General features: G+C 58.9%; 5 protein-coding genes across 5 annotated transcripts; 3 read left to right on the top strand and 2 right to left on the bottom strand.

Moving 5' to 3' along the window:
* Positions 1 to 294: 294 nt before the first annotated feature.
* MFIFM68171_10847 (WW domain-containing protein) lies at positions 295 to 1,326 on the top strand (the record flags this gene model as incomplete). Its single annotated transcript, XM_071066266.1, has 1 exon — positions 295 to 1,326. The coding sequence occupies one exon, from the start codon at positions 295 to 297 to the stop codon at positions 1,324 to 1,326; it is 1,032 nt and encodes a 343-aa protein (XP_070922367.1).
* Positions 1,327 to 1,893: 567 nt separating this feature from the next.
* On the bottom strand, positions 1,894 to 4,317 carry MFIFM68171_10846 (Pre-rRNA-processing protein RIX1; the record flags this gene model as incomplete). Its single annotated transcript, XM_071066265.1, has 2 exons — positions 1,894 to 3,927; positions 3,988 to 4,317. The coding sequence occupies 2 exons, from the start codon at positions 4,315 to 4,317 to the stop codon at positions 1,894 to 1,896; spliced, it is 2,364 nt and encodes a 787-aa protein (XP_070922366.1).
* Positions 4,318 to 4,902: 585 nt separating this feature from the next.
* On the top strand, positions 4,903 to 8,713 carry MFIFM68171_10845 (Filamentation protein; the record flags this gene model as incomplete). Its single annotated transcript, XM_071066264.1, has 4 exons — positions 4,903 to 4,905; positions 4,982 to 5,102; positions 5,200 to 8,009; positions 8,072 to 8,713. 4 exons carry the CDS (start codon positions 4,903 to 4,905, stop codon positions 8,711 to 8,713), a joined length of 3,576 nt encoding a protein of 1,191 aa, XP_070922365.1.
* Positions 8,714 to 9,037: 324 nt separating this feature from the next.
* On the top strand, positions 9,038 to 9,745 carry MFIFM68171_10844 (Dihydrofolate reductase; the record flags this gene model as incomplete). Its single annotated transcript, XM_071066263.1, has 1 exon — positions 9,038 to 9,745. The coding sequence occupies one exon, from the start codon at positions 9,038 to 9,040 to the stop codon at positions 9,743 to 9,745; it is 708 nt and encodes a 235-aa protein (XP_070922364.1).
* Positions 9,746 to 9,845: 100 nt separating this feature from the next.
* On the bottom strand, positions 9,846 to 10,893 carry MFIFM68171_10843 (Ubiquinol-cytochrome c chaperone domain-containing protein; the record flags this gene model as incomplete). Its single annotated transcript, XM_071066262.1, has 2 exons — positions 9,846 to 10,393; positions 10,458 to 10,893. 2 exons carry the CDS (start codon positions 10,891 to 10,893, stop codon positions 9,846 to 9,848), a joined length of 984 nt encoding a protein of 327 aa, XP_070922363.1.
* Positions 10,894 to 11,657: the final 764 nt, after the last annotated feature.

Here is an 11,657-nt window from a genome sequence, read left to right as displayed (position 1 = left end):
CTTCTTTTAACTGGAAGTATTACCTTTATCCAGAGTGTTCAACCGATAGAAGCATCTTCTCCAACAACACCGCATCTCCACCTAGGTCAAGGTTTCGGTGGAAGCTCGTGGACCGCGAGAGGCAGCATTCACGTTTGTCCCCGTTTCCGGTACTTTTTCTACTTCTCTTTTGTACTCTCTCGTGCCTATTGCACCCGTAGTCGGTGGCCGACAGTGAATCAGCATCGCATGTCTCGACAGTCGCGTTTCGAGCCACCATCCTCCAATTGACGATACCTGCTTCGATACTGGACCATGTCGTCGACGGACGAGGCTCTGGCCGTCACGCCCGAGGCGCGCCCCGAGAAGCAAGATAAGAACCCCATGGATGAAGTGGCGCAGGCAACTGGACAGGTCGAGGCGCGAGAGGCCGGAACCCCATCGGCTGCGGCCAAAAGCTCGCCGTCCCCCTCGGACGCACAATCCGAAGGCGAATGCTCCGAGTCGGACACCTCTGAGCAGATCCCACCCGGAACTAAGGCCGCGGGTGCGACCGCTACGATTGCGGATGAGACACAGCCTCCTCTCCCGAACGAGCCCCTCCCAGAAGATCACGCCGGCGCCGGCGCCGCTGCCCCGCCGTTACCGAACGAACCCCTCCCTTCCACCGACCCGACTGCTCCTCCACTTCCCGCCGAGCCCGCCCCCGGGCCGGAAGACGACGGCTGGGAATTTCACTGGAACCCCAACGACCAAAGCTACTGGTTCTACAACCGCTTTACCGGCGTCTGGCAACAGGAAAACCCGCGGGTACCGAGCAGCTCCACCACCACAACCACCACCACTACCGCTCCAACGACCACAGCAACCCCCGCGGCTACAACCGGCGCCGAATCTAAAACAACCCTTAGCAACCCCACCTCCATAGCCGGGGGCTACAACCCGGCCATTCACGGCTCATACGACGAGAACGCGTGGTACGCCCAGAACCTGCGCACCAGCACCACGGCCGCGCCGCCGTCGGGCCCCTCTTCTTCCCTCGCCCCAGCATCAGCAGAATCAGCAGCATCAGCAGCAGCGGAATACGTCACGGAGGGCTTCTTCAACCGCCACACGGGCCAGTGGCAGCTGCCGGAGCAGGGCGCGGAGCGGCACTCGGACGAGGCCAAGGCGCGCCGGCAGATGCGCGCCTACTTTGACGTCGACGCCGCCGCCAACATGCACGACGGGCGCAGCCTCAAGGCGGAGCGCGCGGGCATCAAGCCTAGCCGGTCCGAGCTCAAGGCGTTCAAGGAGAGGAGGAGGCAGAAGAAGGAGGAGAAGAGGAGGGCTTGGTTGAGGGATTGATACTTTTTTGGTCTTACATTTTCATTTTGGTTCCTTTTTCTTCTGGGGGTGGTTGGTTTTTTTTTTTTTTTTTTTTTTTTTTTTTTTTTCGGGTTGGTGATGAGGGGAGTAAGTCGCGATGCGTTCTCTCTATTTTTTTGGTTGTTGTTTTTACGGGCTACAGAGCTATTCGATATCTATCCATCTTGCCCCCCTCCTCCTATCTTTGGTAGGTTTGGCGGACTAAGATGGATAGCGCGCTGTGTGGCTTGATTTGATACCTGATTTCGTTTCTCTTTCTGAGCATTTTCGGGGCCACGGATTGGGCTGGGCTGGGTTGAACACGGCGCCAAAAACATGGCAGAGGCAACAATAGAGGGGCGTTTGAGAGCTTGGCTTTGGGGAGAATACCTGGAACGGCGATAATCTAGCCAACTGAATCCTGGTAAAGCTGACTTTCGCGAGAGTTGTCACGGGATGACAGTACCCACAACAGTTTTGCTTCTTACATGTAGAAGTTGTGTAACGGATAGTACATAAATGCACGAGATATTTTTAGCTTAGCCGAGTATATTTTTCACAGTGGTATCACTCGTCCTCCTCATCCGCCTCGTCCTCCTCGTCATCGTCAAGCGTCATATCGATCTGAACGCTCCCCTCGCTATCGCTATCACTGCCATCCTCCTCGGCTGGCTTGGCCTTTGCCATGGTAGCCACCTGCTGCCGCTGCTGCGGCGGTGGCGGCGGCTGTACTGGCGCTTTCCCCGTGTCGACCCGCTTAGACGGATTGCCCACGTCAAACTGGTCGCTCTTGCGCTTCAGCGGGGACACTGGAGGCGGCGGCAGCGGTTCCTCCTCAGCACTATCATCCTTTACCGGCTGGTTACTGTTGGTAACCACCGCAAAGGGGTTGGTGTCCTCTGCCGCCTGGACATCCACATCCATCTCAACCGCCCACGCACCGCCGGCACCACCTCTCGCCTTAGCAGCACCGCCCTCTTCCTTCCCCGCCTCCTCCTCCACCACTACAACCTCCTCATCCCGTCCCGTCCCCGTCCGTGCCTCCTCCCCATGAAACCCAACCGTCCCCTCCCTCAGATCATCACCGCCATCCCCCCACTCCTGTACACCCCCCCGCAACCCTACCGCACCCCCCCGGATCAGATTACTCCGCAGCACCTCCACGCCCTGGTCCCGCGGGAACTGCCGCACCAGGAAGGGCAGGATGCTCGGGTAGTACCGCCCGCGGCTGTCCTTGTATGGGTGCAGGCAGGACGCGAGCATGGCGTCCTTGCTGTGGGAGAGGATGGCGGTGCGGTCGAGGAGGCCCCTTGTTTCTGGGGCGAGGTGCTGTTGCGGGAGGTGGGAGAGGAGGATGGGAAGGAGGAGGGTAGCAGGGGAGGAGGAGGAGGAGGAGGCGGAGGAAGAGGAAGCGGTGGTGATGTTGCTTGGGTTGGAGAGGTAGGCGTCTGCGTTGAGGGCGTTGGCGGTGGGTAACTTCTGCGGCTGTTTGGGGTTGGTGGTGCCGTTTGCCGGGGCCTGCGGTTTGGATTCGGGATGGCCTGTTGTTAAGAGGATGTCTTGGCAGGAGCTTTGGATCAGGGGCGTGAGGGAGTCGACGGTGAGCCGCGGCAGAGTGGGGCCGGCGAGGAGGAGGAGATCCTTTATGAGGGTGTAGCAAGTTTCGCGCATCGAGGGGACTTGCCGGCTTGCGGTGGATACGCGGACCACTTGGTCGATGATGTCTGTTGCAAGAGGGAGAGCGTTCTCTCTGAGGCGACGGATCATGGCGGTGTGAAGGCGCAAGGCGGCCATGTGGATGTCTGGAAGCACGCTCCAGAGTTCGGCCTTCTCGTCTCTTCCGATGGCGGGGTTGGTTTCGATGGAATCTCCCGTGGATGAGGGAGGGGTTACGAGCGTTATCCTTGCGGTTAGGTCGAGTAGCTCTCCTAGCGGAACGGTGACGGGCGCCTTGGTGGGGTTGCTAAAGAAGTCGGCCAGAAACTCCAAAAGACCAACGAGCCTCTCGGATCCTGCTTGCACGCCCGTCCAGGGTGGGAGTTCTTCGGCCGAGTCACCTCCACCGGAAGGGTCTGCACCGGTACGCGCCGGTTGTCCTCGGTAGCCTGTGGTCGACTCCCATGACTCGACCACGGGCCGGAAGACCTGGTCGGTTGTGGCATGGCAATCCAGAATCGATGCTCTGATCGCCTTGCCCCATTCTTCACTGCTGCCGTTCTTAGGTGCCGTATAAGACAGCAGGACGAACAGCCGCCGAGAGCTTTCCCTCAGCGTTTGGGGGACGACGAGCGGGTCTGACGAGGTCGGGGCGATATATGGCCTGAGAGCAGCCTTTATCTGAGGAGCATAAGGCCGTAGGGTGGTGGGGTAGAGCACTACAAGCTTGGAGAGAGAACAGGCAACCGTGTCGATGAATGCTGCCGGCGTCTTGAGCGGTCTGCCGGATGCCGTGGGCTTGATGAGCTGCAGACAGGCCATCACGTAGCTTGGGAGAGTCGTGGTGACCATCTCCCTGATTAACGTTTGGTAGCCTTGGATCAGCATGTAGATTTTGGTCAAGGTGACGATGCACAACTCCTTGGAGGCCAGCGGATCAGGTTTCTAGAGAGTTAATTAGCCGGTGCGCTCAGTACTCGTCTCAAGATATCGTTGTTTGCATACTTGCAGTACTCCTATCAACCCCCTGATCCAAGGATCTGATGCACGCAGGCTCTCCCATCCGCCCACGTCAATGACGGCCTTGACTAGGCAAGCAGCAGCAAAGCGGCCTGAAGGCTTCTTGCCGGTCAGGAGCATGGCGATGTGCGTCCTGAGCTTGTGGACGAGCATGGAGGTCTCCGAGGCTTTGTCCTTTGTATCCGGAGCCGCAGACAGCGGGCCGCCGCAGCGGACGACATGGCCCACGAGCAGCGGGCAGAGACGAGGGAGGTGGTCGACTGGTGTCGACGCCAGTCGGCGGCAGAGTACCCTCAGATCTGGTGGTGCAGCCATGTCGGCTGGAAGATAGGGCTTTGAGAAGTAAAACGATTGTGAAGCTCAGCTCAATTCCGACTCGGGATGCTGCCTGAAATACATGAACAGTGTTTTTCCCAAGAAGTTGAGTAGGAGATCTCGGCGGGGATGTCGTTCTCAAAGGCAATCGACTCTTGCAAGAAAAGTCGCTATTTACATGTCGATATTTCTCTTTTGGATGTTTCTTTCTTACCATTTTCTTACTTTTTTTTTTTATTATTATTTTTTTTTTTTTTTATTATCGATTAGAGTTGCTGTTGGACCCCTGTAAGTGCTGCTGGGGCGCTAGCCAATCCTGACCCTCGGTTGGGAGCCCGAGCATAACTGTGTAAGCATGTGCCGTCCCGATACCATCGCACATTACGGAGTACCACCGCACTCATCAACAAGGGCCAGTCCCAAGATTTGGATCCGCCCTGGGCTTTGCGTTAGTGGATGATGCCCGCTGTTCCAGAACCCCCAACTCCACCCCGATCCTGAACCTCTCGAGAGGAACGGCCCCTTGCCCACATGCCTTGTTTGATCAAGTCACTGTAGTGCAAGTCGGCTTGCAAACCAGCCAACATGGTAAGCCCGTCCAGTGCGCTTCTGCTCTTCGATCCGATAATCTTAGGCTAACCTACTACTGCACCCAACCCGCCAGCCCGACCCGACCAAGGCCGCGCATTACCTGCAACAGCTCGATGGTGCTCGCTGCGATGAGAACTGGGATGCCGTGCCCGAGCTGATCCGCAAGGTGCGGAAGCATGCTCCGGAGCGGGCATGTACGTCCTCTTTCCTCCCGATCAACCCCTTAAGCCCCTTACCCCCCCCCTAAAGCCGAGGCGCCCTTCTAACAGTCTCCCGCCCTCCCCACAATAGGCCTCGCCCTAACCGCCGAGATCGAACACTCGATCGCCAAAGCCAACCTCAAGGCGCCGCAATCCACCAACGACAGTAACGCCCACGACGCCGCCAACCTCGACGCCTCCGCCCAGCTCCCCGCCCTCATCTCCGCCCTCGAAGCCGAGAACTCCCACCCAGAAGACCGTTTCCAAGCCCGCGTGTGCGCCGGCTGGCTGCTGTGGGTGGTGCGCGAGTACTCGGCCGCGCTGGCGCGGCTCCCGCCGGCGGCCAGCCTCCTGGAGGAGGAGAACACCGCGGCGGCAGACAACGCCGGCGGCGGCGTGGCCTCGTCGTCTTCGTCGGCGCAATGGACCAAGGTGTGCGCGCTCAAGGCGGCCTACCTCCGCGCCAACTGCCTCGCGCGCGACGGGCACCGTCACGGCGCCCTCCAGGCCTTCGAATCGGCCCTCCCCGCCCTCGGGAGCGTCTGGGCGGCTGGGCCCGCGGGGGCGCCGAAGCAGATGAGGTACTGGGCCGAGCTGTTCCTGACCGAGTATTGTATGCTGTTTAGCCAGGCGGTGCGGGATGGGGCGCGGTCGTTGAGGGAGGGGGACTGTCTGGCCTGTTTCCGGACCTGGGCGAGGTATTGGGGCGGCGCGGCTGGTGGCGGGGTGGACGGGGTTGGGGGGTACGGGTTTCGCGGGTCGGTGCCCAGGCGCCAGGTCTGGGCCGAGTATTACTTTGCTGTGTCGGAGATTCTGCAGGGGGACCTGCCGTTTCCTGCTAGTGGGTACGCTGTCGTGACTACTGGCAATGAGTCGGGGAACTTGTCGGCGAGGAGCCAGCTGAGGGCTGAGTTGAAGAGGGTCGAGGTGGTCTATCAGGGGTTGTTGTTTGCCGAGACGAAATTCCCCAGGGCGGACGAGGAGAGGGCCGAGGTGGAGGACTTTGTGAACCGGCTAATGCAGAACTGGACCATTTTGAATGGGCGGGGATGGAAGGAGTATGATCTTGGTGCTGGCGGGAGGGAATTGCTCTGTCGTGGGACGCTGGACACGCTGTATGGTGCCGCGGCCAAGACATACCACTCCACGGCCATCTTGAGGCATCTGTTCAAGGTGCATCTTGCCGTGGCCGAGTTTGATCTGGCCTTTATGTCATTTGACTCTTGGTTCGAGCTCGTCAAGAAGGGCAAGGCCAGAGTGGAAAAGACAGGCCACCAGGAGCCGGCGCTGGATGATGATGCAACTGTGCTGGAGACGATTTCGGCTTGTATTGCAGCTCTCTGCCGGTACGGCGGCAGGGAAGCGGCGGAGAAAGCACGCCATCTGGCGTCGAAACTCGAAGACATGGTCGAGAAATTGGAGAGCGGCGACTCGGACAGCGCCGATCACGCGACTCCTAGGGACGAGGTGCCGCCCGGCGTTCTGGCGCTGGCGTGGCAGTCGATCGGACTGGCACATGCCCAGTGGGCTCGCATGACGTACGAGTCCGAGTCTCGAGCATCGTTTCAGGAGAAGGCGATTCAGTGCCTGCGGAGATCGCTGTCCTCGGAGTATGGCCATCCAGTGGACGTCAGGGGCGTGTTTGCCCTCGGAGTCTTGTTAGCCGAGCAGCGTAAGCTGTCGGCGTCGATCGAGCTGGTCAAGACGTCCCTCCTCGCCGAGAGGACGGGCAAGGAAAGTCAAGAGCTGCGCAATGGGCTCTACTGGCGGGAAAGATCACTCATACCCCTCTGGCATCTCCTGGCGCTGATGCTCAGCGCTCGGCAGGAGTACGTCATGGCTGCCCGGGCTTGTGAGGGCGCTATTGAGCAGTTTAAGGATCCGTATGTCCTCTTTGGGAGTAGACACCTGAATGCGACATACCGGAGCGAGCACCTGAACGAGGCAGGAATCAAGGACGAGAAAGCGGGCGGTGACGGTCTTGTGGATGAGATGGACGACTACGAAAAGGAGAGCATCCTGCAGATTAAGATAACGCAGCTCGCCATTCTCGAACTGGTCGAAGGCCCGGCGGTCGCGGTCAACGCCAGCGCCGAGTTGCTCACCCTGTTCCCAAGATTGTTTGGTGACTTGGAACAAAAACTCGAACTCAGCAAGGCCGAGCCGCCCAAAAGCTCAGCCGCTACGCTCCGCAGCCTGAGGGGCAGCGTGTTCGGCGGCCGGTCGGACAAGGCGTCACGCCCTAGGCAGAGCGTTGCTAATGCCGGCGAGAAACTAGCGACGATCCCGTCCCGGCCGCAGACCACGCAGACGGTCCAGAGCGTTGGGACGGCTACATTAACCTCACAGCCCTCCAACGAGCAGTCCATTGACCCCCATTCGAGTCGTAGATCCGTCAAGTCTGAGAACACGAAGAGGAGCCGGAACAGCCTTCGAAAGCGGGACAGGAGCGGTAGCCGGCCACGGGCACGCAGCAGCGGAGGCCCTCCAGTTCCGCCGCTAGACGGGGACCGGTACTTTACCGCGTTCGATGCGCCGGCACCGGTGTCTCTAAGCCACGGGGTGTCTGATGTCTCGTCACGCTCCGGTACCGCCATGGCGATGGCTGTTGGGCAGGTCGGATCGTTCGTGCCGTTGCTGCCGTACGTACAGTTCTCGGCCGAGCATAAAACAAGACGGAGGAAAGGGGTCCTCGTCAAGGTGTGGCTTGCCATTGCAGGGTACTACCGCCGGGCTGGTCTGCTCGATGATTCCCAAAAGGCAACTGCCGAGGCCCAACAGATTGTGCAGAGCTTGGAGGTGGACGTCGCGAATGACGCGTCCGAGTCGCTGTCCGTGCGGCAGGCTGGATGGGGAATGGAGAAGAGCGTCGAGGAGGTTTGGGCGGATGTCTGGGCCGAGGTATGTCGCATTGCCAATTCAGATAGGCGGATCGATGGGGTGGCTAACTAAACTGTCTGCAGAGAGGAAACTTATCACTTGCGCGCGAGAAGCCATACCAGGCGCGCGCCGAGTTCGAGGCAGCACTGACTCACTTCCCAGACCATCCGGCTGCCATCGTCGGGCTCTCTAATATCCTCATGGACATTTATTCGGAGAAGCTGCTTCCCCCGCCGGCCGTACCGGGACTGGATCTCAGCGGGCCGTCACTAAACGACGACAACCCTCTTGTTACTGATGCGCGCGCCACCCTCATTGTGCATAAGGAGGACAAGTTCCCTTCATTGCCATCAGAGCCGCTCGGCTTAGGAACGTCAAAACCAAAGACGAAGAAGACAGCAAGCGCGGAGCCATTCGGGCACCCACCCACATCGCCCGCGTCGGCACTCCTCGGCCCGCAGCTGCCGCCCCCTCACAAGGCCACATCGCTCCCGCTGAATGACAGGCTCGCGGCCCGGGACCGTGCGCACGGGCTCCTATCGGGGTTGACGAAGCTGGGGAGCGGATGGAACTACTCGGAGGCGTGGCTCGCGCTGGCGAGGGCGTACGAAGAGAGCGAGCAGGTGGAGAAGGCGCGGGATGCACTGTGGTGGTGCGTGGAGCTGGAAGATGGAAGAGGGGTGAGGGAGTGGAGCATTGTAGGGGCGGGAAGTTATATCCTATAGACTTGGAACTTGGTAATGCTATAGTAGTGAATGCCGCTGCGACGTTTATATTCTAATAGACAGAGAGGTACAGTATTCGTTATCAACAGCTGCCCAAATAATAGATCAATTCAGGAGCTGATACATATTCTCTTGGGTGGATTTGTCCAATGAGAATTCAAGATGGCTGTAGGTTTATTCCCCACTCTTTCCATACCTTTGGCAACCTCACATGAGCGAGCGTCACTCACTCAGTCACTCACAACCTCAGCCAACCCGACTAGACACCACCCACATATTTTACCAAACACCCCCATCATACCAGAAAAATATCACCCAATGAAAATGCCCTCCCCTCCACCGCTGGATCTCACCCTCGTCCTCGCCGCGACCCGGGACATGGGCATCGGCCGCAACGGCACCCTCCCCTGGACCGGCCTGAAAAAGGAGATGGCCTACTTTGCCCGGGTCACCAAGCGCCTGCCCGGGGCTCTCCAGAACCGCCAGGCCGCCCAGAACGCAGTCATCATGGGCCGCAAGACGTGGGAGAGCATCCCCCCGCGCTTCCGCCCCCTCGCCGGGCGGTTGAACGTGGTTGTCTCGCGGAGCCAGACGCCCCAGGCGATATTGGCTGGGGACAAAGACAAGGACAAGGAGAAGGAGAAGGAGAAGGAGAAGGAAGGGGGTGTGATGGTGGCCAAGTCGTTGGAGGAGGCGGTGGAGTACCTTGGGCGGCTGTGGGATGGCGATGGCCATGGCGATGGTGAGGGCCAGAGGTTGGGGAGGGTGTTTGTCATTGGCGGTGCGCAGATTTACGGGGCTGCGCTGGGGATGAAGGCGGAGGCCAGGAGAATCCTGCTCACGAGGGTGAGGAGCGAGTTCGAGTGTGATACATTCTTCCCGTTGAGGTTAGACGAGAAGGACGGGGACGGGGGATGGAGGAGGGCGGGCCAGGCGGAGATGGATGCGTGGGTTGGGGAGGAGGTGCCGAGGGGCGTGCAGAGCGAGGCGGGGACGGAGTATGAGTTTGAGATGTGGGAGAGGATAGATTGAGGGACGGTGGTGTTGCAAAATGAGTTGCCTTCGTCGTACAATTTCTCTAGATTGGGTTGTTAACAGGACAGAGGTGTTTTACACAATTATACATGGCCGGCTACGGGCGACTCTTGGCCTCGCCTGGCTTGCCGATGATCCCGGCCTGCTCAAAGGCCGTCCGCATCGCCCCTGAGGGCACGTCCACAGACTTGAACTCGTCGATCACGGACCGCACGATCGCCTTCTCTCCCTCGGCCTCGACCGCCTCGTTGGGCATGTCCCCCAACTGGGCCAGCCCAGCCCGCATCCAGCTCACCACGGCCGCCAGAACTCTTACGTCAACGTCCTCGGATGCCTTGAACAGGTTCCGCCACACAGCCGACGCCAGCACGGCGTCTCCTTTGACCAGCCCCTCATCGTAGGCCAGAATCAGGCCGCGCCACTGTACAAAAAGGTCCTTGAGATATTGCTGGCGAATCATGCGCGATGACAAGTCGTGCACTAGCTCCATCTTGGCCTCGGCCTGGTAGAAGAAGTGGTTGACCAGTTGGGCCTGCCAGGCCTGTTGCGAGACTTTGTCTAGGCAGCGGAAGCGGACTACGAGGAGATACATGTGTAGCATGGTAACGTGGGCCCAGGTGCTAAATGTCGGGAGGAGGGAGAGATCTGGAGTTTAACGGAGCCGGTTTAGCCACATGCGAAAGAGGAAGAGAAGTTGGGGTTGACCCACCATTGTGCCACTCGCCGCCCTTGCTAACACCAATCTCCTCCCCATCCACCGTTGTCTTTAATGTCCCCGCCTTGCGATCCGCCGCCTCAATTACGTAGTCTGCTTGGGCGGCGCATGCTTTGTACAGGCGCTCGGTCGCCGCGTAGATGTAGTAGTTGCTCCTCTGAGCCCCGAGGCTTTGGACGACGCGGCCTACTATGAGCTTCTTCAGGTCGAGCTTTTGCCTAGGCGATGGCGTGTGGAGGGCTCTTCGGGCGGTTCGTCTTGGATTACTGTTAGGCGTCGCCGCAAGTAACGACAGCGATGTCGAGGGGATAGCCATGCCGGCGCATATGGACGAGGGCGAGTGGACGTTGTGGAAGAGATTCTGCCGCAGAGGCGCCCCTAACCTCCGCGGCAGCAAGCCGAGGCTTGCGCTACAGCTTGAGCAGGCCATTTGGTGGGCGGTGTCTGGAATGAACGAGGCCGACGTAGCTCATGTCGCAGAGCTCATCTCACAGAGCTCGTCTTCGTCTAAAAATGGTTATCTAGAAGACGCGATAAGGGTTAGGGTTGCCTTGATCGTGGCATCAAGTAGAGCGAATACGACGTCCTAGGAAGCGCAGAAGAGAACGTTTGTGCCATAAAAAGACCGTTATTGCCTCTTTCTATCACTTACGACCATACCTACTGGGAGACTCATGATCCTATTTTCACATAAGTGGGGAAAACGGAAGCCACCTCTGTAGGGCCCACCATTGAACAAGTATCTACGAGGCCGATGCCTAACCATCCGTAGCTTCCACAATGCTGTGGCATAAGAACAGAGGGAGATTCACCGAGGGGTTTCAGATTTGGCACCACTCCCTAAAGTATAAAAATAAATCAGATATTCGATTCGAACTCGAGACCTTAAGCTTATCTACCCAAAAAAATTCGTCTCTTTGATGGTCCTGCACAGGACATGTAAGCCAACTTGACCACGAAGGTCCGTAGACGATCGGAGTAGCTACATTCTTTCCTATATACCTTATAACGTAGGTGGGCCCAGCTTCTCTCATTCCTCGGCGGCCTACAGTAATTCCTTGACCTTAGCACGGCGACCGAAACCTGTCAAGGTTCAGCGCCCACTCTACTCCTCACCTCTGACTGCATCGCCTTGCCGTTGGGAGGTGAGACATACGGCCACTGAAATGTTGTCTTAAGTCCGCGGGTGGCCTG

Source organism: Madurella fahalii, assembly GCF_045866475.1.
Source record: "Madurella fahalii IFM 68171 DNA, scaffold_6, whole genome shotgun sequence".
In the NCBI taxonomy this organism is placed as follows: Eukaryota; Fungi; Ascomycota; class Sordariomycetes; order Sordariales; genus Madurella; species Madurella fahalii.
The sequence above is the reverse complement of the archived record's forward strand: the minus strand, read 5'-3'. Positions and strand labels throughout refer to the sequence as shown.